Consider the following 26743-nt stretch of genomic DNA (forward strand, 5'->3'; position numbering starts at 1 on the left):
CTCCATCAGGTGTTGCCCACCCCTGGGGTCCTTAGCCTCGACCTTTTAAATCCAGGGCAAACAATCAAGCGTGCACACAGGGAGCATTTCTGTCCTTGCTTGTGGCTCAAAGGATAAAGGACTCTGCTTATCCAGGGTTAAAGGGGCTGCAAAACAACTCTGGGAAGCATGATGCAGAGGTAGAGGGCAGGGAAAGGGCACGGGGAAAATTCATCATTCATGCTATTTTGGTCAACAGTTTCTCCTCTTCAGTGTAAGCTACTGCTTTCTAGGATCAACATAATTAAAGCCATGCAGTTTTAGCTAAGTGAGAGGCTGCACTAGTCAAACGGTGACAATTCCCACTTAAGACATCCTTGTCTGGCATTTAGAGACTTGTTAAATTTTTATTAATCATTTTCCTTTCTCAGGCACAGCACCAGCAAGCGCCAGGCTTCCCCAGCCTGGCGGGGAAGCAGGGTCTGCATCCCCAGGTGGGGCAGCTCCATCTCCAGGCTTCTTCCCTGCAGCACCATGGCTCAAAGAACATGATCCCAAACCCCTCCTCAAACTGCACTGTGCTACCACAGCCCCATACTGAGAACACATGTAGCAGGCCTCAGAGGTGGGGCAGCCTCTAGCCCATGGCTGCTGGTGGAGATGGTCTCCTAAGGGGATGCTTTCCTTTCCAAGCAAAGCCCACCCACCTCATCCCTGATGCTGCAGCCTGCCAGGGCAGGAAAGAAAAAAAAAAACACCCAGCAGACATGAGAGCTTCAAGTTGTGCTTGTCTGCAAGAGGTGGCTGGGTGACACTTACCTGCTCCTGAGTGGTTCAGCCACAGCACGGGACCTCTGCCACTGTGGTTGGACTGTGCACCTCTGAGCTGCCCAAGGGCTTTCAAGTGGGAGACCTCTTTTTGGAGAAGTTGTCCATTGGCAGACCATAACATGGGATTTTCCAGGCTGTTCATCCATACTTGCCCTTCCACATCCTAAATAACCGCTCTCAGCATCCGCCCTCTTTGCACAGCAGCTAAAAGGCTGCTCACATGCTAGAGCCAGGAGCAGCCTTTTGCCAACTTGAATAAACACCACCATCCTCACCAGAAGACACGTGTCCTACGCTCCCACAAAGCACACCACCAACTCAGGACAAGCTGGGTGAGCAAGGTTTTTAACCCACCTCTTACCTCTCCACCAGTCCAGAGTCCTTGGGGTGTCCCCAACTTCTCATAAACGCCTGGGCGATTCTCCTGGCTGCTCGTCCAACCCTCGCTGCTCAGATCTGGGATTTTCTTCAACAAAACAGAAGAGACAACCTGTCAGGTTACCAGGTGAAACTCTGCCAATTGCTTCAGGTTCAGCAAAGAACCAAGGAGGGGGGCATCTGTTTCCCAGCCCTGACAGCTGGGGGTAACCGGTGCAAACACGAACATGGTTAGAATGAGAGCCCTCCCACAAGAGCGTCACAGTCCAGCCCCAAAGCACGTATTTGCTTAATTATTTCGATTCAGACACATGAAATGGGAGAGGGGAAAAAAGACCCCTGTAGCATGGGGCATCTCTGATCTTCTTTAAAGGCAGACAGCAATACTCCCCAGACAGAGCAGCACAGCAGCACCACTCTGCCAGCCCGGCACCAAGGCATTCGCCCGTGAGGTCTTGTGCTGCCTGAGCCCTAATCCTGAAAAGCATCATACACGTGTTAAACGGTGCAGGGAGAGGCCACTAACACTGAATCCAGGAGTGTGGAGAGGAAAACATGCCTGTATGGCTTTGCAGCACAGACACCAAGGACTGGAAACGGGAGGAGGACTTTCTGTGCTAGGTCTGACACGCTGTCTGGGGAGATGGAGTCAGAGGCACTGGTGTAACCAGTAGTGCCCTCCCTTACAGCAGGAAATACGCTTTTTGTGTTAGACAAACAAATTATCAGTCGAGATCTGTGCTCATTATCCAGCTCCTGTGGCTGAGGTTGTGTTGCTCTCCCTACTTCTTTTTAAATGCTTTGAAGAGAAAAAAAATAAAAAAACAAGTCTTGTGGCTCTGCGTTATTAAAAATGAAAAATAGGAGCCAAAACCCACTGGCAAGAGAAAAGTCTGGGACTCACTCCTGCAGAGATTCTTTCCCAAGGGTGACAGTGACTCTAAGCCTGGAGCACCACAGGCTTTAATTAGCACCCAACCCTCTGCTGATGAGCTTTGCCAGAGTTCCTCCCAGAACCTCATGCAAAGCCTGGACAAGCCAATGGGAGGATGCTGCAGAAACCCAAACTACAACCCCCCCCCCCCCACCTGCTTGGAAATAATTACAAAATTTTCCCAGAGTTTACAAGGAGGGGAGCTGACTGTTTGTCATGCCGGCAGCCACAGTGTGCCGCAATTTATCACACTTGTCAGGTGTCAACCACCGAGAAATTTAACTCCAGCTGCCCCAAGCTCAGCACCCACAATGCCCCATCATTCAAAACCTGCTCTGCCAGGCACCCCAGAGCTGAGGAATGACTGGCAAGGAGGGGAGGGGGCTGCTCCCCACCAAGCCTCCTCTCACTCTGCAATGCAAATGTAACTCTTCGGTTATTTTTTGGAAGCATTTTTGGTTGGGGGTGTTGGGTTTTTCCCCTACCCACAGATGAAGTGGAACAGGAAAGCAGACCAGGCTACAGCAAGAGATAAGGCTCATTTATCATTACCTGCCAGAGACCCTCCTAGGCTCTAATTCCAGCTTGGCAGGGACCTGAGAAGAGAGACTGAGCTTAGCGGTGAGTACCCTCAGGGAGACAGTGAATTATTGTGGGTGCAAAGTGCAAAATCCCAGTGCCTTTTCTGAGAGACATCTCTGGAACCTGTGGAAAGCGCTGACATTCTCTGCCACCCCTGTGCCCTGTGCTGAGCCAGATGAGCCAGCCCTGCCACAGGTCCAGCAGCCCAGCTTTCCACATGGAAATCAAGGCATTACTTGCTTTTGTAGGGGCTTCAAATTGAGGTCAAACTGGATTTTGGAGGAACTCAGCATGTCCAAAACAGGTCACCAGCTGAAAGACTTGACTTGGGGCATGAGTTACTGCTGAGCCAGAGGGAAGATCTGTGAGTTGTGCTTGCCCATAATAATGCTACAGCCTTGGTCACAGCTCAGGTGGGCTCACATAAGAGCAAATATCATCAGCCACAGAGCAGGGACAAGTCCTGGGTCAGGTCCCTGCAGGAGGGCTTGCATCAGTGCTGAGCTCACCCTGCATCACCAGGACATCAGCAATGCCATGGTCATGGCACATCATCAGTGTGACACCTGTTTTATAGGGCCTGTCTGGGCTGCCCCACAGAAATTCTCCTGCTTTGGCCACTTCTGTAGCAACAAGCTGACTTAAGAGAAACCTGCCTGCAAAAGCACTAACTTTTTAAACAGGTCCTTGCAAAATGCTGGAGGAAGCCCAGCACTCATGGCATGCTGCGTGTCCCCCATGATGCATCCGCATGGCACAGCAAGGGCTAATGAATAACTCAACCACTTGCTTAACGGAAAAAAAATAAAATCCAAACACACATCATTTGCCAAAAATCTTTCTCTCCAGCACAGGCTGGTCAGGGATCCACGAATTTTACTTGCACCAGCAGAAGGGGCCCAGCATTTCCCAGCAGTGAGGCTTCCCTGCAGGAGCTGGGGGCACAGGTTTTGCAGGGCAGCTCCTGCTGCGGGGACAGCCCCGCACACGCCGTGGGTCACACACCCACACAGCCCGCGATTCACAGCCTCGCCACTTGGCGCGGGGAAGGCGGATTTCTGTGCCGTCAGCAACAAGCAGAACCCTGATGCCTGGCTCAAAACCTTCCCCAAAACTGTCAGGTTCAGTCTCACAGCACAAAGATACTGGAATTTCTTCAGCACAACTGCAAGAATTTTTCTGTTTCTTTTTTTTTTTTTTTTTTTTTTTTTTTTTTTTTAACTGTGGATAAACTAATGTCTTTTCCCCCGCAACCCTGTTCTGAGAGCAGCTTAAAACTCTCTTTGCTAAAATTTTCCAAAAAAATTCAGCCGGAGGCAGAGACATGTGAAGTTTCAGTCCAAATGGTTAAAGGCTGGCGTAGTTTCAAGCAACTGAAGACAGGGGCTTATAATCAGAAGTGTCAGGCAGCCTTAATTATATTATTTCCTGAAGGAAATAGTTTTCCCTGCTGAAGTCCAGGAGTTATTAAAAAAAGTTGACCTCACTGGAACCAATCAAGATGGAGACAAGAAGCCTGTGATGGATTCTTAATGCAGGCGTGTTCATGCATCTGTTTTCAGGGGTCCATGATTTTAGGACAGGTATTCCCAGACAAGCCTGGCTTTGCAACACCTGAGAGCCAAGACCTAGGATGCAGAGCCCCCTCCCATCCATCCTCGTGGGTGCCCTGGGCAGGGGCACGTGGGAGCCCATGCATCCAGGGAGGGTGCTTGCCTGTGCCCAGATCGATTGCCTCGCCAAGGCAAGCGAGGAAAAACAGCCGGATGCTTTGTAGCTGTCAGGAGCACACAGGCTTTTTGTCCGTGTCTTCCTCTGTGCCCATAAATAAAAGTGACAGCAACTTTATTTAGGACTTCTTCCAGTTAAGAGGGGATGGAAGAAAAGTGAAAAATTAAATCGTAGCTCAGCAGAGGCAGAGGGGGAAGATCCTAGAGGCACAGCTCAGGCTGTGCCACTGCTGCAGCAGCCTGGAGTGTTGGTAGCCCTCACTCTCCAAAATCAGCACCTCCTCATCCCTATCAGTGCACCCCTCTCCCCTGCCCTTCCAGGGACAGAAATCCCTCCCACACTGCAGCCTCTGCCTTCTGCTGCCCATCCACTCCTCAGTGCACACTGAGAGGTTCAAGCATCTGGAGTGAGTTGAGGCGGAATAACCATGTCTCCTTATGTCCTAAAAGAGACGGAAGCAACCCCCAAATAATCCAGAGGAGAAAGTCACCTCTTCCCTGCTCGTGGGCAAAGGTTGTACTTGTAGCACCAACAGCTGACCCAAAAGGCAGCTCAGCCCTGTGCAGCTCACCAGCGTGGCTGAGCAGGGAGTGCAGCATCTCCACCAACATCCACTACCACAGAAAGTCCTGTCTGATTGGCTATAACCTCCAAGGAGTATTTTGCAATTGAGGAAAGACCCTCCTTTCTACAAAAAGCATGAGAAGAGACACAAAGAGCAGGAGAGGAGGGAAGCCTGCTCTGCAAGAGGGCTGAGCACCCTGCAGACCCAGCCCCCAGCAATGTTCCAGGATGAGGGAGCACAGCCAGGGTTTGAGCATCCCAGTCTGGTCCCCCCCAGCTCCCTGCAGCCTCTCCCAGCAGCACAGCACCTCGTGTCTCACAACGGTATTGCAACACACTGATAACACAAGCTTTGTTTCAACCCTCATCCTGTTTGCACCAGTGCTGAGCCAGAGCTATGCCACAAGCCAAAATCCAGTTCCACAGGGACTGTATGATTGTGCCAGTTCCCAGGTGCTTAGGGCCTTGACTGCAGCTCGTCTGGAGTCGTGCCCTGCACTTGTACACAAACACAAAAACTCGGGGCAGGTGTGTAAGAAAAGAACCCCCTCCCATCCCAGGGACGAGCCCACCCCATGCAGAAAGGATTAGGGTGGAAGTTGTGTGCAGGTCCCATGGGAGAGAGGCTGCCAGTGACCTCATGGGTTTCTTCCACTGCTGCCCTCTCCGCTGCCATGAGTCAGAGATTAATGACAGGCCATTTGTCAGCACTTGTGGCATCATTGCCAATCTCATTTCTGAGCAGACATCTGACCTTGCTTGCCTCCCCGAGACCCATGTTACCGCATGGCTCCAGCAGCCTCCTGACAGCTCCCAGGGGAAGCAACACAAGGCAGGGAACGGGGCTGTGACAGCTTGATCTTGAGTCAGGATGCACAGACAAACAGCTCAGGATGAGCAGAGTGTTTGTCAGCTTGCCCCACTGCGCTACCCTCCTCGCAGCTGGCACCCAAGAAAGGGCCTCTCTTACCAAGCACTGGGCTAGGTTATGGAGAAAGGAGATCTGTGTCCAAAGATGGGGCATAAGCAAAGCAAGCCTTGATTGAAACTCTGGAAGGAAGAGGAAAAAGGGTGTGGGGGACATTCAATCTTTTCCCCAAGCCTGCAGTATCTGCGTCTGTGCCCACACTGCCCAGCCAACTGAAGGGATCCATGTGCAGTTCCAGCTGTGGCAACCAGATCTTCTCCACAGCCAGCTGTGACCCAGGCTGAATCTCAACCCAGATCTCACTCAGTGAGGAGACCAGGTAAAATCCAGACACAGATCCATCCTGCATTCCTCAGCAGGACTTGTACCCATGTCCTGAGGTGGAGATGACCTATGCCACAGAGTCCAGCACTCTGCCCCAAACCAGGCCGTGTGGCACTGCAGAAGTCCACCATGCGACTGTCACTTGGTCACCACACACAGTTCTGGTCCTCCCCAGAGAGGGAGTAGAGGCACAGGGGAAGGGGAACAAAGTGTCTTCTGCATCATGGCATTCCAAGAACACCAAGGCTTTTCAGCCTGGGAAGAAGGAGGAGGCAGGGCTTACTTAGTTAGAGGACCTTGGGCTAGGCACACTGTATTGGCCAAAACATAATGTCCAAGCTGCTCCCTATTAAACAACAGAAAACAAATTATTTCCAGAGGAGTAAAGAACATTCGAGAACAGGTCTTTGGACAAGTGCTGGTCCTGATGCAAGCTTTGCCTCCACGCAACCCTCAGCCTTAGACAGCCAGATGCATCCCCACCAGGAGGGATGAGACAAACACCAACACAGCTCCTCCTCTGTGCCAAGTCAAGCCAGTCCCAGCTCTCATGCTTCTCAGAAGGAGAACAAATTAAAATGATGTGGGACTGGGAAAAGACCCACTTGGTTAAGATGAAGAAATCAGTGCCATTAAACGTCATTAGAATAATATGCCCAGAAAGCGTCATAAAAGGAGATACCATATGATTGAATGCTCTCCAGACCCTCATTTTACACAGACCCAAAACATCAGCCCAGAGCCTCTTTTAACAGCCAACTCTCACTACAATCAGGTTTTAGGTTTTGTTTTGTGATGTGTTGTTTTTTTCCTGAGGAGCTTTTGGGTCTGCAATTGAAACTACAATTCCTTTAGTTCCTGGAGGGGGCAGAAAACAAAAATCATTTTTCATTAAGCTGAAGCAAATGGCATTTTTGCTTGTCAAAAATATTTGACACAACTCTGACAGACTTGACCAGACATATAAATAAAAGATTTAAATCCTTCTGCTTCAGAGCTTAAGAAAAACCTGCTGTCAGTCCAGTGCTAGTACAAACTCTCTCCCACAGGTCACATTCCCTGGGGGTTGCCAGCACCACCCTGGCACAGATGCTGGGATAGAGGGCAGGTACCAGCTACACCAGCCTTTTCAGGCCAGTAAAACCCCACCAGCCCGTGTTATCCCTCTGCTCTCTCGGGGACAGGATCAGCCTCCCCGGGCTCAAGCTGGCACACAGCTGGCTCCAGCAGCAGGGAGGTGAGCAGCATCGATCCCTTCCCTCTCCTGCCACCATCTGTATCTGATGGCAGCATCGACCCAGCAGCACTGGATGCTGTATTTCCTCGGCCACCTGGGCTGTGCAGCAGCCGCCTTCCCCATCCGTCGTGTCAGCGAGGCGGCCACAGACACCGTGACAAGACACAGAGCGGTGTCGGAGCCCATTTCTAAATCCTTCTATCCTATTCAAGCCAGGGAGGCTTATGTGTATGGATTTATACTGTTTGCCCCAATATTTAGCTACTGAGCTGACTAATCTGTGTGCAAGAAAAACCACGGTGGCTCAGAGGCTGAGCAATCTACATCATTCATCATTTAGATTAGCTATTGTCTTAATCCTCTTTAAACTACTGTATAATACATAAGGGAATGGATGTCCTGTATGCTCAGGATATGCAGGAAAAACCCAGGCTGAAGCTCAGAAGAGAGAAGTGAGAATGACAAATCCTATCAAGCCACAGAAGGAAAAGGAAACTTGTTGAAACCCCTGACAGATGGTTTAACTTCTTCTTACTCTCTCCACCCCACCAGCCTTTAATTATTTCCTAGACAGCTTCCCAATTACTTCCTAGGCAGCTTCCTAAACCTCTTCTGTCCTCTCCCTTCATACAGCCCCATGATGAGCTGTGGGCCCCAACCTGCAGCAGCCCATGCCACGTGGACTTGCTGCTGCCCCAAGGATTTGCAGCCCTGTGCCCCGGGAGCTGGGACATCCCACTCCAGCCTCAGCTGTGGCTGTGCTGCCATCAGAAAGGCAAAGGCTCTGCCCAGCCCAGTGCCAGGCCTTGGGCCCTGCCTGGCAAACAGGCAGGCTCAGGTCAAGGATTAAAGCCTTGCTTGGCTATCCAGGATCATGCCACGCATTGCTGCAGTGCCTGGCTGGAGGATGAACAGAACCCGGTTTCCTTAAGGCAACAGCGAAGAGTTCAGGGGCAGAGGGAGGGACAGCAACAAGGCAGTGGCAAACAAGGCTTTAGTTCACTGCCTGCCGGAGCTGAGGGAACTAATAAACAGACAGATGAGCTAAATTGTCTTCTAAACCTCTGTATCAGTATTCACATTACAGAGCCTGCTTCCAGCAATTCCAGCGTATTAATAATAAATGCTACATAATTACAGCAGACTTGCTTTGTCCTCTCTTTCTGTTTACTGTCAGTGTCTCTTTAACCCTTTGCAGTCCACAGCTGGCCCTCCACTGGCACCAGACCCTCCACAGATGGCACAGCCCTGGCATCACTGATGGGCATCTCTCCCAGCTCCCTCCTGGGCTGGGCAGGGTGCAAGGGGAGGTGAAGGAAAGCTCAAGTGCTGATACCACTCAGTAGGGATCACCTTTTACCTGTCAAAGCCCTGACAATCTTGCTGCAGGGCAAGAAAAAGGTGTATTTGAGGCCTCAGGAGTACCCCCAGGCTGGGATGAGCTGGGAACTGTGCAAACAGCATCTCCAACATACAGAGGAATAACAAGTCACCAAGAGCCGCTTAACAGCAAAGAGGGTTTATGGCCTCTCCTGGCTTTTCCCCTCCAGATTTGCAGCTGGATCTGCCTTCCCCACACACATGATTTTGGGATATCTGTACCCCAGCCCATTGGGACCCTTACTGCTGCACCCATGGCCCTTGGGCTGTCAGTGATGCAAACACACACTGCTGGGAGCTGGATGTGGCCTCTGGAGCAATCCCTGAAGGACATATTCCTGGGGACACAGAGGAGATGACCCACACAGGTGCCAAGTCTGGTACCCAGGCAGGGAAGAGCAAAGGTTTTGGATAATCAAGTTTGAACCAAACACCTCCTGTGTTTGAGCAGTGGCCATATGCCCCATTCTCAGCAGCACCACAGCCCCACACAGCTGCTCTTCCCAAGTCTCCTTCCTCACAGACAAGCTGTGCCAAAATGCCTGCCCTGTCTCATCATTTCATGAGCTGATCCAAATGAGAGTTAAAGACCCTCTGGCACTTTTCCCCCAAATTTTTGAAGTATTTAATGCAATGTAGCTGCAAACTGAACTCTGGAGCCTGCTTTACTTCCCACAGGACTCTTGCTAAGTATTTCTTCCTTAGTTGGAAGCAAAAAGCCCCAAAAACTTTGAAAAAAGGCCCACATTAACAGTGCAATAGCGGTTTTTATCTGAGCACAGGTTTAATTTGCACCTTTCAGGCTAGCTGTCTCTTTTCCAGCCTTGCAGGGAGGCTGCCATGGCTCCTAACATGGCTTCAATAAGAGAACAAATACCTCAAATGGGATTTCTGGAAGAAACCAGCATGCAAAACAAAGTATGCCTGCCTTCCAGTGCAAATTAACTCAGCTTCTGACCCGACTGCAGACCTTTCCAGACAGGAGACCCACTGGACAGCAAATGAATGCCAAACAACTCAGATGCAAATCTCTCCCTGCACAGAGAGCCTCAAATGCTAAGGGAACACTTGTTTCAAACAGCTGGGCACTGAAAAGCCTTGGAATGGAAAAACACAAACAACTTAAACCCAGTTACATCACTCACACAGGGAAGGCTAGGCTGGAGTGACAGAAGAACATCTATCCCTCAGACACCCTGTCTCCCACTCCACCTGGGACATGCAGAGCATCCCCCAGTGCTGACATCCTGCCATCGTTTTCCAGTGGTTCACACAGCTGCACACATCCTCTTTGCATTTTCTGTGCCATCTCTCCCCTGGCAGGTGAAGCACAGAAGATTTTTTTTCCTCCCTGTACACAGACACTTTTTTTGATTTCTCAAAGAATAAAACAGCAACTGATCATTCAGGAATAATCACTGAAGAAAAAGGAAGACAGCACTTCTGTCCTAAAATGAGTATAGGCTCCAAGAAAAGTGTGAGGGACAGACGGGAGCAAGACACAAAGCCAGGAGTCCTCTGTGCCACTTACATGGAGCATGCATGCCAGAGAAGGATGGAGCAGAATGGGAATTGGGAAGGAATGGGATCATCATTGTTACATCCAGCTCTTCCTTGTAGGAAGCCTACTTGGACAGCAACATACTACACTGTTAAAGCTAGCAGATCTCCCCAGGGCACAAGGAAGGGCAAGTTCACTCTGCTGGGCGGCCCTGGGTTGATTGTATCTCTGCCGTCTCTTCACTCACTGCCACTTTTGGCAAGCAGCTCCAATTTCTACACAGCAGGGACTTGTGCAAAGGGCACCCAGCAGGCTGGAGTCCCCTCATACCGCCACAGGATGGGACAGGCAGCAAAGCAACCATCCATATGGACAGGAAGGGAAACCCACAAAGACCTGCAAGGAAGATGGCATATGTCAGCCCCAGAAAGGAAGATCCTGAGCTGGACTGGGGCACTGGGAGCCTGTGCTGCTGGAGGAGCTCCCACTCGCAGGGGGAAGGGATGGATGGCCCTGCCAGCCCCTCACAGCACCCGCCAGACACATGGGCAGCCCCCAGCACTGCTGAGCTGGCTGCCACTGAAGGACTGCAAGGGTGGATGTGCCTGGACTGAGCCCTGCTCAGTGATCAACATTCACCCAGGGTTACCAGCCAGCACTCATAGAGGCAAATACAGTAAAGCATTAGTGTTCTGAGGTCCCAGACTCATCTCCAGGACAGCCTGCATCCCAATCTGTAGGAGTGTTGGGGGGTAGGATGGTTGGGACGTACAGAGATTAGAGATCCCTAACGCCAGGTCATAGAACTTGTGGTTTATTGCAAAGGGCGTGGGTGCGGGGCCCTGCTGGGAGCTGCCAGCCACAGCTCAGAGCAGACCTGAGAGAAGAGAGGGGTAGAGAGGGTGAGACGGTAAGAGAGTTAAAAGGGTAAGAGAGTAAAAGAGGTAAGAGAGCAAGAGGAGTAAAAAGGGTAAGAGAGCGAAGTTCTCGTTACAATACAATACATCTTCTTCTGTGTTGAATATTCTAATTCTCACCAACCCATCTAGTACAAGATACAAATCTTATAGCATTTACATACAGCCTATAAGAATCACTACATTACCATACTGTGCTACATTTTAAACCCTAAACTCTACTCTTTGGACCCCTTCTGCCAAGCAGGCAGGGTCTGCTCTGACCCTTGGACCTGTCTGCAAGCAGAGGGTATTGTTTCATCAAAAGGGGAAACAGTCAGCCGCAGCATTGTTTTCCAGTTGTTCAGTAACTCTCAAAGACATCTCAAAGCTTGCTTTCATTTCAATCTTGCTTGTAGTTTCTATATTTTCAAATTTTTTTGCCAGACAATCATATTTATAAGGCTTTCCTGTTTTATCTTCCCCAACACCAATCCCCTGCCAGGGCTGTTTCCCTGGTCTCTAACAACACCCATGTCCAAACCCACCCCCCAAATCTCAGGATGCTCCTTGGCAGTTGATGACAGCATGTTGCAGGCTGGGTGACGCTCCTGTATCAGCCCCCTCCGAAAGCCATTTAGAAAAGAGACAGCAAGTTATTAATTACAAATTAAGCTGCTAATTGATACTAAGCTCTGTTAGCTCTAGGGGAAACAGAGGCAGAGCTGTGGCCCTCACTCCACGGTTCACTGACTGCAAGAGCAATATGAAGGGCCTGAGCTCCCCAAGAGAGCTGCTGAGGGCACAGTCACACCAAATCCAGCTTGAGCTGCATGCCTCAGCCCAGAGATCTCTAATGCTGCACTCCCTGCATCCCTGACCTGCCTTCAAGCACCGTGACCACCAAAGGTTTGAACACCCTCTCCCAGGTGGTCAGACCCCAGACCACCCCCCACAAGCCCAGTGATTGCCTCCATCAGACTTTTGCTGTAATACAGCGCAGGAGTGACAGCCCCAGGGCTCACCCCAAATAAAGATTTCCTCTCTTGGAGGGGATGAGCAGTTTTCCTATCACCACAGCCCAGCAGCAATTCAAGGTCTGCACAAAGAGCCCCAGGTTTTTCTGGTGCTGTGTGGACTCCTGCATCTTGCAGGGAATAAGAGATGAAGCCATGCAAGAAACAGCCCGTGCCAGACAGAAAGGATCTGAAATCTGAAATCCTAGATCTCATCCCTCCTGCCAAAAGTTCCTCAGCTCTGCCTTCTGAAAAACTAAGGACACAGTGCAGAATTACCTTCTCTCTTAATAGGTAACAGGTAATAAGTAATAAAACAATAATATTAGTAAATAATGAATAGGAGGCAGTAAAGTTCTAAAGTATTTCACCACTTTGCTCCAACTTTGAAGCAGATGGGAAGTTCTTCTCTTGCAAGAGAAGCTCAGCACTTGCCCACTTTGGACAGACCTGCCTTGTCCAGGGGCTCTGCTGGAGCAGGACCAGTTCTGTTGGGTTTGGCAGTTGAGCAGCGGATGCCAAAGGTTCCATCCATTCACTCTTGCACTGCCCTTCTCCTCTGGCAGCTCAATTAAGCCTAACGAATTACATCCAGCACAAGTCATGAGCAAACACAGGAAGACTTGGCGGCCGCAGTGCTGTGCAAGCAGAAGGTGAATAAATAAAATTGACTCAAGTTGATAGAAGATGCCAGTTCAGTGGTAGAGAAGCTGTAGTGAAGCATCTGTTTGGGTGCCTTTGGCCCAAAAGAGGACAAAACAAAAATGACACAAAAAGCAAGTTCTACTTTTAAATGGGAAAAACTCCAGAGAAGTTTTATACTATTTCAACATTTAAGTTTTAGACTTAAAAAAAAAAAAAAGGAGTATTTGTAGTTACCAGAATGGATTTAGGATCTGAGCTATAGAATATTGTAGCCTGACTCAGATCTCAACTCAATGCCATGCAGGGGGCACAGGACCAGCCATCTCAGGTACAGAGGCTCTGCAGGTCAGGGCTGAGCATCTCAAAGATGGGACTTTTTCTCATCTCCTATTCCTGTTGCAGTGTTTGACATGGGGACAAGATAATTCTCAATGCCTGACCCCAAACTGGGCTGTGGTGTGTGCCCTGTCCCCTGGTGCTTACAAAAACTCCTCCATCTCCTGGCTCTCCCTACCCATCAAGATGTTTGAGATTGTCATGATGCCCCTCAACATCCTGCTTCACCTTCCCTCTCTGGGCTACACAGACTCACTGCTCCCAGCATCTCCAACGTCATTCTTCTCCACAAACCCTCCAAGTTCCCCTGCCCAAAACCACTCCAAGGAGTTTTGACATCTCATTCCCCCAGGAGATGATGTTGGAGAGATCTACAAACCAAGACAAACTGCACAGCTTCCTAACAGATAAGAAACCCCTCCCAAACCCAGTTGCATCCAGTTGTAAACAACTGCCACAGTTTTCCCTTCAAAAAACAAAGAGCCCAGCTCCATGGTGGCACAAACAGTTGCCGTTTCAAGACAGTTTTCCCTCCTCCCCTCCCCTTCCCTTCCCCGTTCAATTTGAAGTCAATTACAGGAAGGTTAATGGGGCAGAGAGGATGCCAGTTGGCTGGGTAATGATGTCAAAGCACCTGGCATTGCCTGGGCAACAGCTAGGCAGCGGGGATGCAAATGAAGGCACAGGATTGCACTTGGTCCCTCAAAACGAGCTGATGCAATTGAGCGTATCAGCATTAATGAACATGGAAATAACGAGAGAGCACCCAGAGAAACAAGACACTGATGGGGGGTGGGGGCTGTGCCCACAGCAGGGAGATATGGTGACGGGCACCATGTTCTGGCTGTCAATGGGAGCAGCTTCCACAGTGCTGACGTTCTCCCAAGGCTTCACTCAGATGTGCTTTCCGTGGGTCAACACTCCAGCTCTGCACACCCGAGACCAAATCGCGCTGATCTGCTGAAAGCTCCCCTCATACAGCTCCTGGCTCCTCTCCAGACAGTCTGTGACAGGAAGAGCAAGAGGGGAGAGTGTGTGCGTCAAGAGGCCACATCTCAGAATGACCTGATAAACATGGGGCCAAGGCAGCAAAGACCCAGGGGCAAGAGGTGCACAGGAGCAGAGGGGTTTGAGGGCATTTCAGTGCAAAGAGCAGTGACCTGCTCAGTAGGAAGGCTGTTCCAGCAGTGCAGACCAGATTCTCCAAAGCTTGCAGTCCCCACATCATCTGCAACTGATATTTTAAAATTTTCAGGCAGAGGAACAGGAGCCTCTATATGGAATGTTGTCTGCCAGTACAGCACTTGGCACAGGGTGCTTCCATGGACCAGGGTTTCAGAGCAGCACATCAGAGTACTGCAAAACCCCAGTCACCAGCAGAAAGCCCTTTCCAGCTTTGTTCCACCATCCAGCTGCTGGATCTTCTCCTTAGTGCACAAGCTCCATCAGATCCCCTTCAGCACATTTACTGCTTGCAAAACCTTCACTCCAATACTGTTCAGTGCTTTTCTATCCCCGGCCTTTAAGACCACTGCATGCCCCGCTGTCCCTCTTTCCTGACACCACCTCAGACAGCAGCACAGCTCCAGTGAAGCAGCTGCCTTTGGTCCTCATGCAGAGTTCATCCATCCCTCCAAATCCCAGCGCCGCAGGTGGTGGTGCCCCTGTCGTGCTCAGCCTCCTCACACTCCACCCCCAAAATATCCTCCAGGGCAGCTACAGCTCCACCAGGAGCCAGAGCGAGGTCCCACAGGGCCTCTGCTGCCCCAGGAAAAGCCGTGTTGGAGGGACAGGGAAAGGCTGACAGCATTTCTCACACCAGTGGCTATCAGAGCTTGCATGGTTGAGACGCAGCTGTGCAAATGAGACCCCAGCAACCACCCCCCAGCCCCAGTGATTCCCCACAGGCGTGAAGAGCAGTATCAGGGACACAAAGAAGCCGACGCCACGGGGAAGCACTTGGGTCACGCATCCATTTACAAGGTCATCGCCCTGTGCCTCTTTAAAGCACTTCACTTTCGCCAGAGGCAAGTCAAGGTGACTCGGACAGACCGTGCTGCCGCTGCCCCCGTTCCCACCGATGCTCCCTGCTATCCCTGGAGAGCCCCGGGGAACCCAGGGCATCCTTCTCTGCCCTCTGGAAACGGCCCAGCAAAGCAGCAGCCCCAGCCATAAATAACACTGGCAATGGGTAAAAGCAGAGCAGCCGTGGGCTCTGCAGGGACCGGAGCATCCCTGGCTGATCCATACGCAGGCTCTGTGGCATCCAGCCCCTGCCTCAAGCAAACACTTTCCGAACATCCTCGCTGCCCACCACAGCGGGACCGGGCACGTCTGGGCTCACAGCAGCGCCATCCCAATGCCAGGTCTCTCCTTGAGTCTCCACATGTTGCTTTTAAATGTCAGCAGTAAAACCTGCTACAGAGAGGGAATTAAATGGAGGAGGGGGAGGAAGGAAGGAAAAAAAAAAGGAGAGAGAAAGACGAAAGGGAGAAGAGACAGCTCTGCTAATGAGTCAGCCAGAAGTCTCAGAATCCACTTGAAACACGTAGGGCTTAATTTAACTTAATGGTTTTGTCAAACATTGGCACTCTGTTAAAAGCACAGGAGAGCTGGTAATCCAAATGCCAGTGGCTCTGCCTTTGCTAGTCACAAGAAAGCTGCTGTTCCAGTCCCCAGATGGATCCATCTGGTTTCATGCAGGCAGCAAGTATGGCCCTGGCTAATGCAGTCACTCATGAGGGTAGCTCTGTATTTACTTAGCACCGGCAGCAGCTCTGACTTTGCCCAGAACACAAAAAATAAACACAGCCACTGCATTTCTGAGCTTGTACATGTCTTAAGGCAGCTCCAGGCTTCTCCTGAAAACACGGCTCTGTCAGGGGAAGAGAGATTTGCAACTTACCCTGGGGAAGACAAAATGAAATCTCTGACCTATGCGGACTTTGGAAAGGAGTTGGAAGAAAAAAAGAACAGCAAGCCCTTTGCTCACAAGCAGGCAGAGAAAGACATGAACTGAGCTGAAAAAGCAGCTGGTTCCCCACCCAGCCCTGCTCTCCCTCCTCTTTGCAGCAGCCCTAGGTCAAGGGCCCCCAGCAAACCCCATGAGAAGAAATGGGACTCAGTCCTAGAGCAGCACTAGCTCTGCTGCTGTCAAATCCTCTTCTAGAGAAAAAAGCAGAAATTTCAACCTGCCATTTAAGATGATCTTCCTTCTGCAGACTGAGCCCATCTTTACACACAGTAAGGACAAGGAGAGGGTGCTTAACACTCCTTGCCTGCCCTGATGCCCTATTCTGGCAGTAGACTGGGAATTTGGGACATCTCATTTTGGCTTTATCCCCTCTCTATGGGCACCAGCAGATGAATTTCTACACCAGGCACTGTGTGATTCAAGCCACTGAGCCACAGGCACACCAGGGACAGCAACAAGGGCACCCTCCTCTTTGCAATGACAACAGTCCAGTAAGGTCAAGCTTACCTGTAGAGTCTTCAGAGGAGGCTAAACCATCACTTTTAGCCTTGCAACCATCTCCAGGACACCAGTCACTGATCTTCCCTCTGCACCCACATCCTCCCATGCAGCAGCAACCACCACAAACTGGTGAGACCAGAGATGCTGCTGAGCTCTGCCCACCTCCCCAGCCCCATATACTCCCAACAGCAGATCCCAGAAACCTTCCCTTCCCTAGGGAAGCCTCCACTTCCCAGCATATTCCTCAGGCCTTGCTCAGAGGACCACCTCTGCCATATATCCCAAGGCAGAGGGTGGTTCAAAGGGCAGCCCTAAAGGAAGCAGTGCTGCCAACCCCCAGAGCAGAGGACAACAGAGAGAAACAAAGCCCTAAACTCCAGGGCCATGGGCACATTCCCTGCTCCACACAGTGCAGGTGGGGAAAGGACTCCAGGAAAACTCAGGGGGGGCAGTGGAGGCTTTTTAGCCCCTGCAGCCCCTTAAACCTCCCCCTCCATCCCAGGACCTGGATTCCTGTTTGATTTAAGACACAAATGGGATCGAGTTTAAAGGTCTCAGCCTGGCCCTTGACTCCTTGGTGGGAGTCTTTCCACATCACAAAACCACCAGACAATTCAGCCTGATTGACAGCCTTTCAGGCAGAGGGGCCCGGAGCTGAGGGAGGGGAGGGGGCTCTGGGTCAGGGCTAAGGGGGGGCAGCCGGAGCAGTGCATGGGGCTGGGAGAGCAGGGGGTGGCTGTGCAGTGGGCACAATATTCAAGGTTTGTGCTTCCGCAGGAGAAAGGTTTTTGGGAAAGGCTGAGAGGCTGGAGTATTCTTGAGGAGCTATTAAGTTCCACTTAACACGGGCAAAATCCGAATTGCAGATAGCACAGGCAAGGGGGAAATAGAGATTTGGTACAATGCACTCTTTCCTGAGGTAAGGGCATGGCAGCATAGAGCAGAGAAAGCAGGAAGCTGAGGGCAAGGCAGAACGGGGACCCCAGGCTCACAGAGAAGAGCCAGTGACAGGCACGAGCCAGGAGACATCAGGGACGGAAAAACCAAGTGAGCAAAGCCAGAATTCAGTGACCCTGGGCTCAGCCACTGGGGCTGCAGCAAAGGCTGAGATGGCAGTGCAAAAGCATATGCACACATGGACACGTGCCATATTCTGCCTTCGGCCCTATCCCTCTCTCCAGCTCCAGCAAAACCCAGCCCAGTGAAGGGCCTTGACCAAGTTATCCCTGCAGCAACAGGCAGGACCCCAGAATAACCATTGCAAAGATGAAGTGCTTCCTCACCTCCTCCGCCCTTCTACTCCTCACACTCCAGCTCAGGAGAGGTGGGCACAGTGGTCAGCTCCCTCCAACATGGCTCTTCCCCCTGCTACAGGGCTGATGCCAGCAACCTCCATGGGTCTGCAGAGCCCCAACTTCCACGGGTTGTGGTCAGGCCCTTCCAAGCCCATTCACCTTGCTAATTCTGGGAGAAAGTTCCCTTGAAAGTATTCTCACCTTGCAGTCTGGGTCAAACCCATGTTTGCCAGCTCTTCTCAAGAGGGCACTTCTGCAATAGGATGAGAGTCATCACTTGGGGAGACCAGGCAAGGGAATGCAAGAGGACCACAGATACTTGTCATGCTATCTTATTTATACCCTCTTTTACACACAGGAAACCCATTCTCCTACCTTTTTTTTCCCCTCCTCTAAATAAAAGAGAAAAATTTTAAGCTGGTGCTCTAAAGCACAGCAACCGCCAGCCCATCTCCATGGCTTGCCAAGAGAGCAATTCATCCTCTGCCTCTATTCTGCAGAAGGTAAAGCCCCCCCTCTCGCTTTTGTTCATCTCCCCGCTCTTTTGTCTGGCCCTGAAAGCGTTGATCACTCCTGCATGAGGAATGTGAAACTGATGTGATGTGATAGGAACAATGCTCCAGCCCCGGTCCTTGCAGCCACATCAAAGTCCCCATTTGCATGGCTTCCCCTTGCCTGCCTGTCCCCCTCTGCCCCCGGCCGTGCTCTGGCTGCTTCAGCGCCTTCATTGTCCTCCCAGCTTCCAGAAGCAGCCTTGGCCTCCTGCTAAAAGGCACTCGATGCTGCTAAAAGGCAGCATCTGGCTAGAGGGAGATGTCACTGTCGCAGGTGGCACTGCTGACTAGGATGCACCAAGGTGCTCCCTCTGCTCATCCTGCTGCTGTCTGGTTCCCCAGCTTCCATTCCCCAAAGGATGCCTGTCCCCAGAGCACTGCCAGGCTGGGGTGGGGGCCTAAAAGGATGGAGAGGTAAGGAAGACAAATCCAGAGGTGTGGGGCAGCAGGGCCCAGCCCTGCTAGAGGAGAGTGGGGAAGTGCTTTAGCATAAAGATTATGCTAAAGCCAGTGAAAGGCTTTCATTTCTAAGCCAGTGAAAGGCACAGAGGTGGTTCACTGAAAATGCTCTGCCCTTGCAGTATCTGGGAGAGGCAGGACCCTGCCTGTTCTCCTGGTGTAGTGGGAGAGGCCAGGATGCAGACACTCAGTGAGGACACAGCCTGGCAGCTGGGCACCACCGCACCTATAAGCACTTCCAGCTCCTGCAACACCCCCAGCAATGGCAGTGGCACAGGGCTCTGAGAGTGCTACAAAAGCCACTGCAGGAGCTGCAGGCTGCTGACCCCAGGAACGCTGTCAGCAGGTAAAAATCCTGCTGCCACTTTGCAATGGGCAGCTACAACCCAATGCTAAGCAATGCCCTTCCCAAAGCACACTCCACAAGGAGCCCAGCTTGCCAGACTTCGTCAGGCCAAAGGCTTTAACCCAGCAAAGGAGGCTGGTGAGAGAAAACAAACCCGCCAGCAAGACAGAGAATCTGTCCCACAGTGGCTCCATAGCAAGTCTCTGTTGGCATGACAGCAACTGGAAAGTGATTACCCTACACCTCCCAGGGGCACAGTCTGCCTCTAAATCCAGTGGGAGGTCCAGGCAAGCAAGTTCCCTTTCCGTTCAAAGGGCATCCAGGTGCCTGCTGACACACAGGGAGATGCAGGCAGCACCTTGGCAGGGAAGGGGAAATCCAGGCAGCGGCCATGCCAGCTGTGGAGCAAGGGAGAGGCTGACATGGAACAGGTCCAGAGGAGAGCAGTCGTGGGGCCACACGGAATCCTGGGCTGGAAACAGCAGGGACAGTGATGGCTCTGCAAAACTGAGGGCTGCTGGTGCACCTTGCAAGCTGAAGGACTTAATTTTTGGCAAAGAGGAAATAAACTTAGCTCACCCTTGCCATCAGGGCCTATGTAAGATTGATTCTCCATCCCTCTCAACCCGGAGTTTCCATTCAGCCTTGACACAAACCATGATGCTGAACTGGTCTGTGCCACCAACCAACACACAGAGATGGGCAGCATCTGTCTGCTGAACAGCAGAGGCTTCCAGATCCAGCCATTTCCAACACAGAAGGCAAGATCCAGGTGAATCTGTGAATCTGCAGTCAAGGCTTTGAGCCCAAGCACATCTCCACCTTGCACCTTATACAGGTCAGTGATGAAGAGAGACTCAGGTGTTTTGGCTTCAGATGCACAGAAAACATAAATAAAACATCCAAGAGCCATGCATGGATCATCAGCCCTGAGATCCAAATGCACTCATGGGTTACATGTAGGGTGTAGTGCTCTAAGGTTAAACAGGCACTTCTTAAACATTTCCCAGGCCACCTCTTCTCAAGCAGCCTCCCTCATCTTGAGATGCCCTACCTTTCTTCAGTTTTTACCTGGTCTTGCTTATTTTTTATAAGCTTATAAATGGTAAGCTTTATAATTTGCTTATTATTTGCCCCCTATTTGAGTGCCTCTGCTCCTCATCTCTGGCTGGAGCTCAGGAGCCTGCCAAGGGACACAGCACTGGCAACTATTCCTGATTTATACTGATGGAGAATATAACTTCCCTTTACTAAAGTAAATAGAGTCTCTACCAAGAGGCAGAGCACAATATTTTTTTATTAATGAGCATATTTCTGCCTCAGTGCTCACCGGGGAGGCAAGACAGTCAACATGGAAGAGCTAAAACCCTCTTCCTAACACTCTGGGTCACATTTGCTACACAAGGAGCCTGCTGTTGTGCATTATACCTGGCCAATGTCACTCCTGTTTAGGAAAGAAATCTCTGCTAGAGAAGTATCTTGGGGTATGATTAAGGAGGATATTTTATGCTGGCACTCAGGCTTTTCCCTGCCAAGGTGGTTTACCTTAGGATGACACCAGAAAGGCTGTTTGGCTGTAGCTATCCTCACACACTAAACAGAGCCCCCAGCAGTTTTGAGGCTCCTTCACCAGGCTGGGAGAAGCACAGCACACCCAACCATGCTGCCCTCCCCTCTGCTGGACTCCTGCCTGGTTATCCCCAGGGGATGAAGCTCAGAGTTCCCTGTGGTGGGCCGACCCAGGTTGGATGCCCACCAAAGCTAATCTATTACTCCCTTCCTCAGCTGAACAGGGAAGGTAGAAAGTACAGCAAAAACTCCTCAGTCAAGATTATGCCAGGGAGAAATCACCCACCAATTACAGGCATTGGAAAACCAGATTCAGCTTGGGGAAATTAATATATTTTATTACCAATTGAATCAGAGTAAGGTAATGAGAAATTAAACCAAGTTTTAAAACACCTTCCCCTCACCCCTTCCTTCTTCCTGGGCTCAACTTCACCCCCAATTTTCTTTACCTCCTCTCTCCCAGAGGCTCAGTGGAATGGGGATTAGAGGATGCAGGCAGTTCATCACATGTTGTCTCCGCTGTTCCTTCCTCCTTAGAGACTGGAATCCTCACACTTTTGCCATGCTCCAGAGTGGGTTCCCTACCACAGAAGTCAGTTCTACACAAACTTCTCCAGCGTGGGTCTGTCTCATCAGCTACAGTTCATTAACTTCTCCAGCACAGGTCCCCTCCACAGGGTCAGGAAGAGCCTGTTCCAACGTGGACAGGGTCCCCAGTCCTGCCAGCAAACCTGCTCCACCGTGGGTTCCTCTCTACAGGCCACAGGACCTGTCAGGAGCCTGCTCCAGTGAGGGACACAGCCTCCTTTGGGCATCCACCTGCTGTGGCATGAGGTCTTCCACAGAAAGCACATGGATGTCTGCCCCAGGAGGGACCTCCAAGGGCTGCAGGGGCACAGCTGCCTCACCCTGGTCATCACCATGGGCTGCAGGGCAATCTCTGCCCTGACATCTGGAACACCTCTTCCCTCCAGGCCCTCACTCTCTGCAGAGCTGCCACTCCCACATACCCTCACTCCTCTCTGCTCTGGCTGCAACTGCAATTTTTTCCCCCATTTCTTAAATCTGCTATCCCAGAGTCTCTGCCATAGCTGCTGGTGGGGCTGGCCATGGCCAGTGGCAGGTCTGACTTCAAGCTGTTTTTGGCTCTGTCACACACAGGGGCAGCCTCTGGCTGCTCTTCTCACAGAAACCACCTCTGCAGCTCCCACCCCCACCACCAAAGCCTTGCTCACAAACCCAATACATCCCCATGCCCCTGGCCTGGAATATTGTTTTTTGTAGCTACAATGGTACAAACAAGCAGTTTTGCTCAGAGTCTGCAGGGCTGCAGGACGGGAGCCTTGTTCTCATGTTATGGCAGTGAGCTGTTGCAGAAGAGGGCACAGATAAGATGCTGTAGACCTCTCCAGTGCCCCATCTCCCCAGCCCTCCGCACAGCTCTGAGCAAGACAGGACAGAAGGTCCTTGCTGATGCTGCACCAGGAACAGGGAATAAGTGCCTTGTGCCAGTAAGGGATACAGAGATCCCCACACTGTGCTCACTGGGCATCGCCCTCTAAAAGTGGGAAAGCACTGTAGAACCTCCTGCTCCATGAGCAAGGCTGGGTATCACTCCTCCCCTGGGGGTCAGGGACCAGGAGACATCTGACCTTTTCCTTTGCTCTACCTCAGCAGTTCTCCCAAGCTCTTGGCCACCTCCAGCAGGTGATGGTGACCCCATGGGATGCTGCATCTTGAGAAAGCCCCCTCAATTTACCTTACACCAGCACGGCAGCGTGCTGGAGCTCAACACTCCTAATCCTTCCAGCCCACGGAGAGCCAAAATGCAGCAAGACAGTTCAACAGAGCCACCTGGCTCACTGTGTCCAATTTCCATTGGAGTCATACCACAGGTGAAGAGATCTTAAATATAGCTGGACAGATGTTGTTTCAGGGCTTCCTAGTTCTCTGTCCTTAATTCATTCCTGGTTTCTGCAAGACACAGTTAATTCTTGACCAGCCATCACACGTGCTTTTTCCTTTGCTTTCAATTCGCCCAGCAAAATCCATTTACCCTGCCTGTCTCATCCGGTTTCCATCAAGCCTGCTGAATTCTCCTCCAGTGAAATAAGCAAGCTTACTGTAACACCCTCCTTTGTAAGAGCATGGTGAAAATGACAGTCTTTCTGGTACCTGACTATTTCCCTTCACAGGAGCTAAACATTGCTTGTTTTCAATTGTGAGCTGTTCTGACTTCTTAAAATGCATGAAAGTACCAAGAGAGTCAATTCAACCGGGAAAGAAGTTTCTAAAAGAGAATATTTACTTACTTTGCAGTTTCCTGTGGAGAAGTTCAGGCTTAGAATTTACTAGCCAAGGCTGTGGGGGTCTGCAGGTGAACACGAAGGGGAAGCAATGCAATTCAACATCTGCCTTGTCCAGAGGCAGCCATGAGGAGACAGAGATCAAATTGTGGTTTAAGATGCTTGGTTCCAAAGCCCCACTCCCGTGGGTGTGTGGGAGACAGAGCAAAATCTCCCCCATCTTGCACAGCCTGGGTTTTATTTTCTTTTGACTTTTGGTGGCAGAGCCACAGGCCACCTTTGGATCTAGCAAAACACAATTCCAGTCCTCTCCAATGTGTTTTCCACCTTAAGGCGCCTCCTTAGGGTTTCTCAGACTGAATTTGAGGCAAGAAAGAGAGAACAGAAAACCCAGACCTGCTCCTCCCATACTCCCTGCTCCTTCCTTATTGCTTTTCTGGCGGCACACACCCATGACAAAGGAGCTACAAGACACCAAGGTTATTGGCTCTGTGATAAATGCTGCCAAAGAAGCAGCTTATGAGTCAGAGTGACCCTTTGACCCAAAACCAGCCAGGGAATCAGGTCAAGCTGCTATTTGCAAGTACCTGGAGGACCCACAGTGTTAACTTCAGCCCAGACACCAGCAGCCTCAGAGCAGGGGAGAGTCCCCAGGGATGCACACCAAGAAAGGAGACCACCAGAGAGCTCTCCCCCCATCCCCACTCCTGCCTAAGCAGGGCAATGTACATCTGGAGCCAGGCAGCTGATGGGAACCCAGCACGGTGCACACCAAACTATGCAGAAAGAAACCTGGCCCCTGGACTCCATTTGCAAAATGCTTGAAGTCTGATGCTTTCAGCACAGGAAACATCTAAACTCCTTACACTTTAGGATTTAATTTCCCTCCTGCAGTAGCCTGGAGTTTTCATTTCTCATCCTCTCTTGTTTTGGTTTCCTCACAGTCTTTTACATCCTTGCCTGTTTTTTCCTTTTTTTTGGCGGCTCCTCAAGTTTCATTCTCTTTTCCAAGTTACACAAGATGAATTTAAGACTTCTGCCACTCCTCCCTGCTCATTAGCAGACATAAATTAAAAGCAGAATTAAAGAGATTACTTGCAATGCCACTTGAGACACCTTCAAGCCTCTTATTGCTTTACCATGTACTGTGAATTCTGACCCACCAAGGGACCTTACATTCAGACCTTGCCAAATGTTTATCTACATCCTGTTAGATAGGCTGGGGGGAAAGAGCTCCCATCCTTCTCAGAAATAAAGTCAGATTAAGACTTTGCTGGAAGTTTTCCATTCCTGCATCAAGTTTTGTGGCGAAAAAAGTTGCCACCTGCTAAAGTGTTTTGACACTAAATAGCAGATATGACCCACTTGCAAGAAAAAAAACAAAAAGACAAAAAAAAAAAACCAAAACAAAACAAAAAAACCAAACCAAACCAAACCAAACCAAAACAACAACAACAAAAAAAACCAAGCCAAAACCATGTAACAAATGATTTTTTTTTTGTTTGTTTGTTTCCTGGAGTTTGGGTAGGATGTCCCAGACCTGAACTAGAAACAGCTACCACCTGCAGGGTCCTGGTCGGCCACAACCTCCCACAGAGACCACAGCTACAGGGATCCAAGGAAAATCACTGCCCACCAGCCTGCTGCCAGGACCAAGAGCATGCTGTTGATTTCTACACTTCCAGGTGACAAAGAGCTGAGGCTCTGAAGACTTATTGCTATGCTCAGCTGCACCTATCACCTCCCCTCTGTGATCCTCTGTGTGTCAGGGAAGAGGCTGAGAGATGCCACTTGCTCCATGCTCAGGGGTGTGCTGACATTTGCACCCAGCAGCTCAGGGACACAGTCTGAGCGCAATCACAGTTATTTCAGAAGCCTCATATGATTTTCACAGGTACAACCTCTCCTGTTAAAAGCTCAGTTGGCACAAACCAAAGGGCACAGGGCTTATGGACTCCTGCCTGTCCCACAGCACCATCTGCACCCTGACATATCGATCTAGGCAAGATGCAGAAGTGAGCTCAAGCACCCCAGGGATGGAGGGCAGGGTGCTCAACCACCAGGGGGAAAAGAGCACCAAGAAGGACGGAGCATGTGTCAGGAGATATTCCACCACAGCTGGTCACCGGAAAGGGGCTGGGAGTGATGAGGACAGAGCCCAGAGCCAGCAGCTCAACAACTGTCAGCTCAGAGCGCCAAGGCACGGCGAGCGCACATGGGCCATCGCTGCTACGTAAGGCACCACATGCCTTAATCTCTCCCAGGGGAGAGAACCTCCTCCAGCCCAGACTGTTTGTGTACTCAGCTAATTTTGTTGCCTGACTTTCCACCTACTTGCTCAGCAGAAAACTGATCCTCCCCAGTCATCATCACTATTCCGTCCCTACCCTCGGATCCGGGGCCATGGCACAAGCAAAGCCCTGCTGCTCTGCATCAGCTGCACGCCCAGTGTCACAAGGGCAACTGGCTCTCCTTGCCGTGTCCCCTTGGCTGAAGATCCCCTTCCAGGCTGAGCACCACCTACGCCAGCACAATCAAACACTGCAGTCCACTTGTTAACCTAAACGAGCCTCCTATATCCCAAAATGCTGCTCCAAATCTGCTCTGCGGCTCCTACACACAAGTCAGGCTGTTCAAGCACACTAATATAATTAAGGGAAAAAAATGCCCTGCATACACCAGAGAGTATCTTTAACAGCATGAGCTTAGTATTAGCTCTTGCTGGAGCACGGTGAGACTATTCCTGGCTATGCCTCCAGTGCTGGTGTCCACACTTGTGGAAAAAGAAAGAGGTTGTGGAAGTGGAACAGCTTCCAAAAATAATTAGGAGAATGAATTGGGAACTGGAAAGCCTGCTGTGCAGACACAGGCTTGAGCGCTCGATTGGTTCAACTAAGCCAAGAGATGATCAGGAGAGGACTTAATCACCCCCTGCAAAAGTGCAGGGAGAAGATTTCTGCTGGCAGTGGGACTCTCATCCAGGGCAGCCCAGATTCCATGCAGCAAAGGCAAAGGAGACAACTCAGCTTGTGGGTCACTTTAAGATGGTGAACTAGGCTGGGGAGGCAAGTATTGTACCAGGTCTCAGCTGCATCTGAAAGCCACCAGACCCCTTAGGGCCTGAGCTGTAAGAGAGGAGGCCAGATGAGTACTGGTGATGCCTTATCCCCTTCCCTGGACCAGCCAAAAAGATGAACCAGAAGCCAACCTGCATAACAACACCAAGGACATCTACTGACAGCTCACCCTGAGATGTCCTTCTGCACCTTCCTTTCTCTCTTAATTTCACATATAAGAGACTTGCCAGAGGAGAAGCCCATGTTGTCAGAGTCAGGCCAGGGGAAAAAGAGAAGGCAGATTATATTGCTTTCAAAATGCAAGTCAGCCATCCTGACTGGATCAAGGGGAAGATCACTTCGGACAGACCAGCAACCTCAAAAGGTCAGAACAGGCATTCAAAGAGTTTCACCATCACTT

The 26743-nt window shown here is 50.8% G+C and overlaps 1 protein-coding gene across 1 annotated transcript in view; it reads right to left on the reverse strand.

Annotated features, from left to right (window-relative positions):
• CNTFR (ciliary neurotrophic factor receptor) overlaps positions 1-26743 on the reverse strand; it is a 197382-nt gene that overhangs the window by 144289 nt on the left and 26350 nt on the right. Inside the window, exon 3 of the mRNA XM_031062866.1 lies at positions 1172-1276. Coding sequence (XP_030918726.1) covers positions 1172-1276 — 105 coding nt within the window. The remainder of the gene's footprint in view (positions 1-1171; positions 1277-26743) is intronic.

The sequence above is a fragment of the Geospiza fortis genome, unplaced genomic scaffold (assembly GCF_000277835.1).
Source record: "Geospiza fortis unplaced genomic scaffold, GeoFor_1.0 scaffold878, whole genome shotgun sequence".
Taxonomy (NCBI): Eukaryota; Metazoa; Chordata; class Aves; order Passeriformes; family Thraupidae; genus Geospiza; species Geospiza fortis.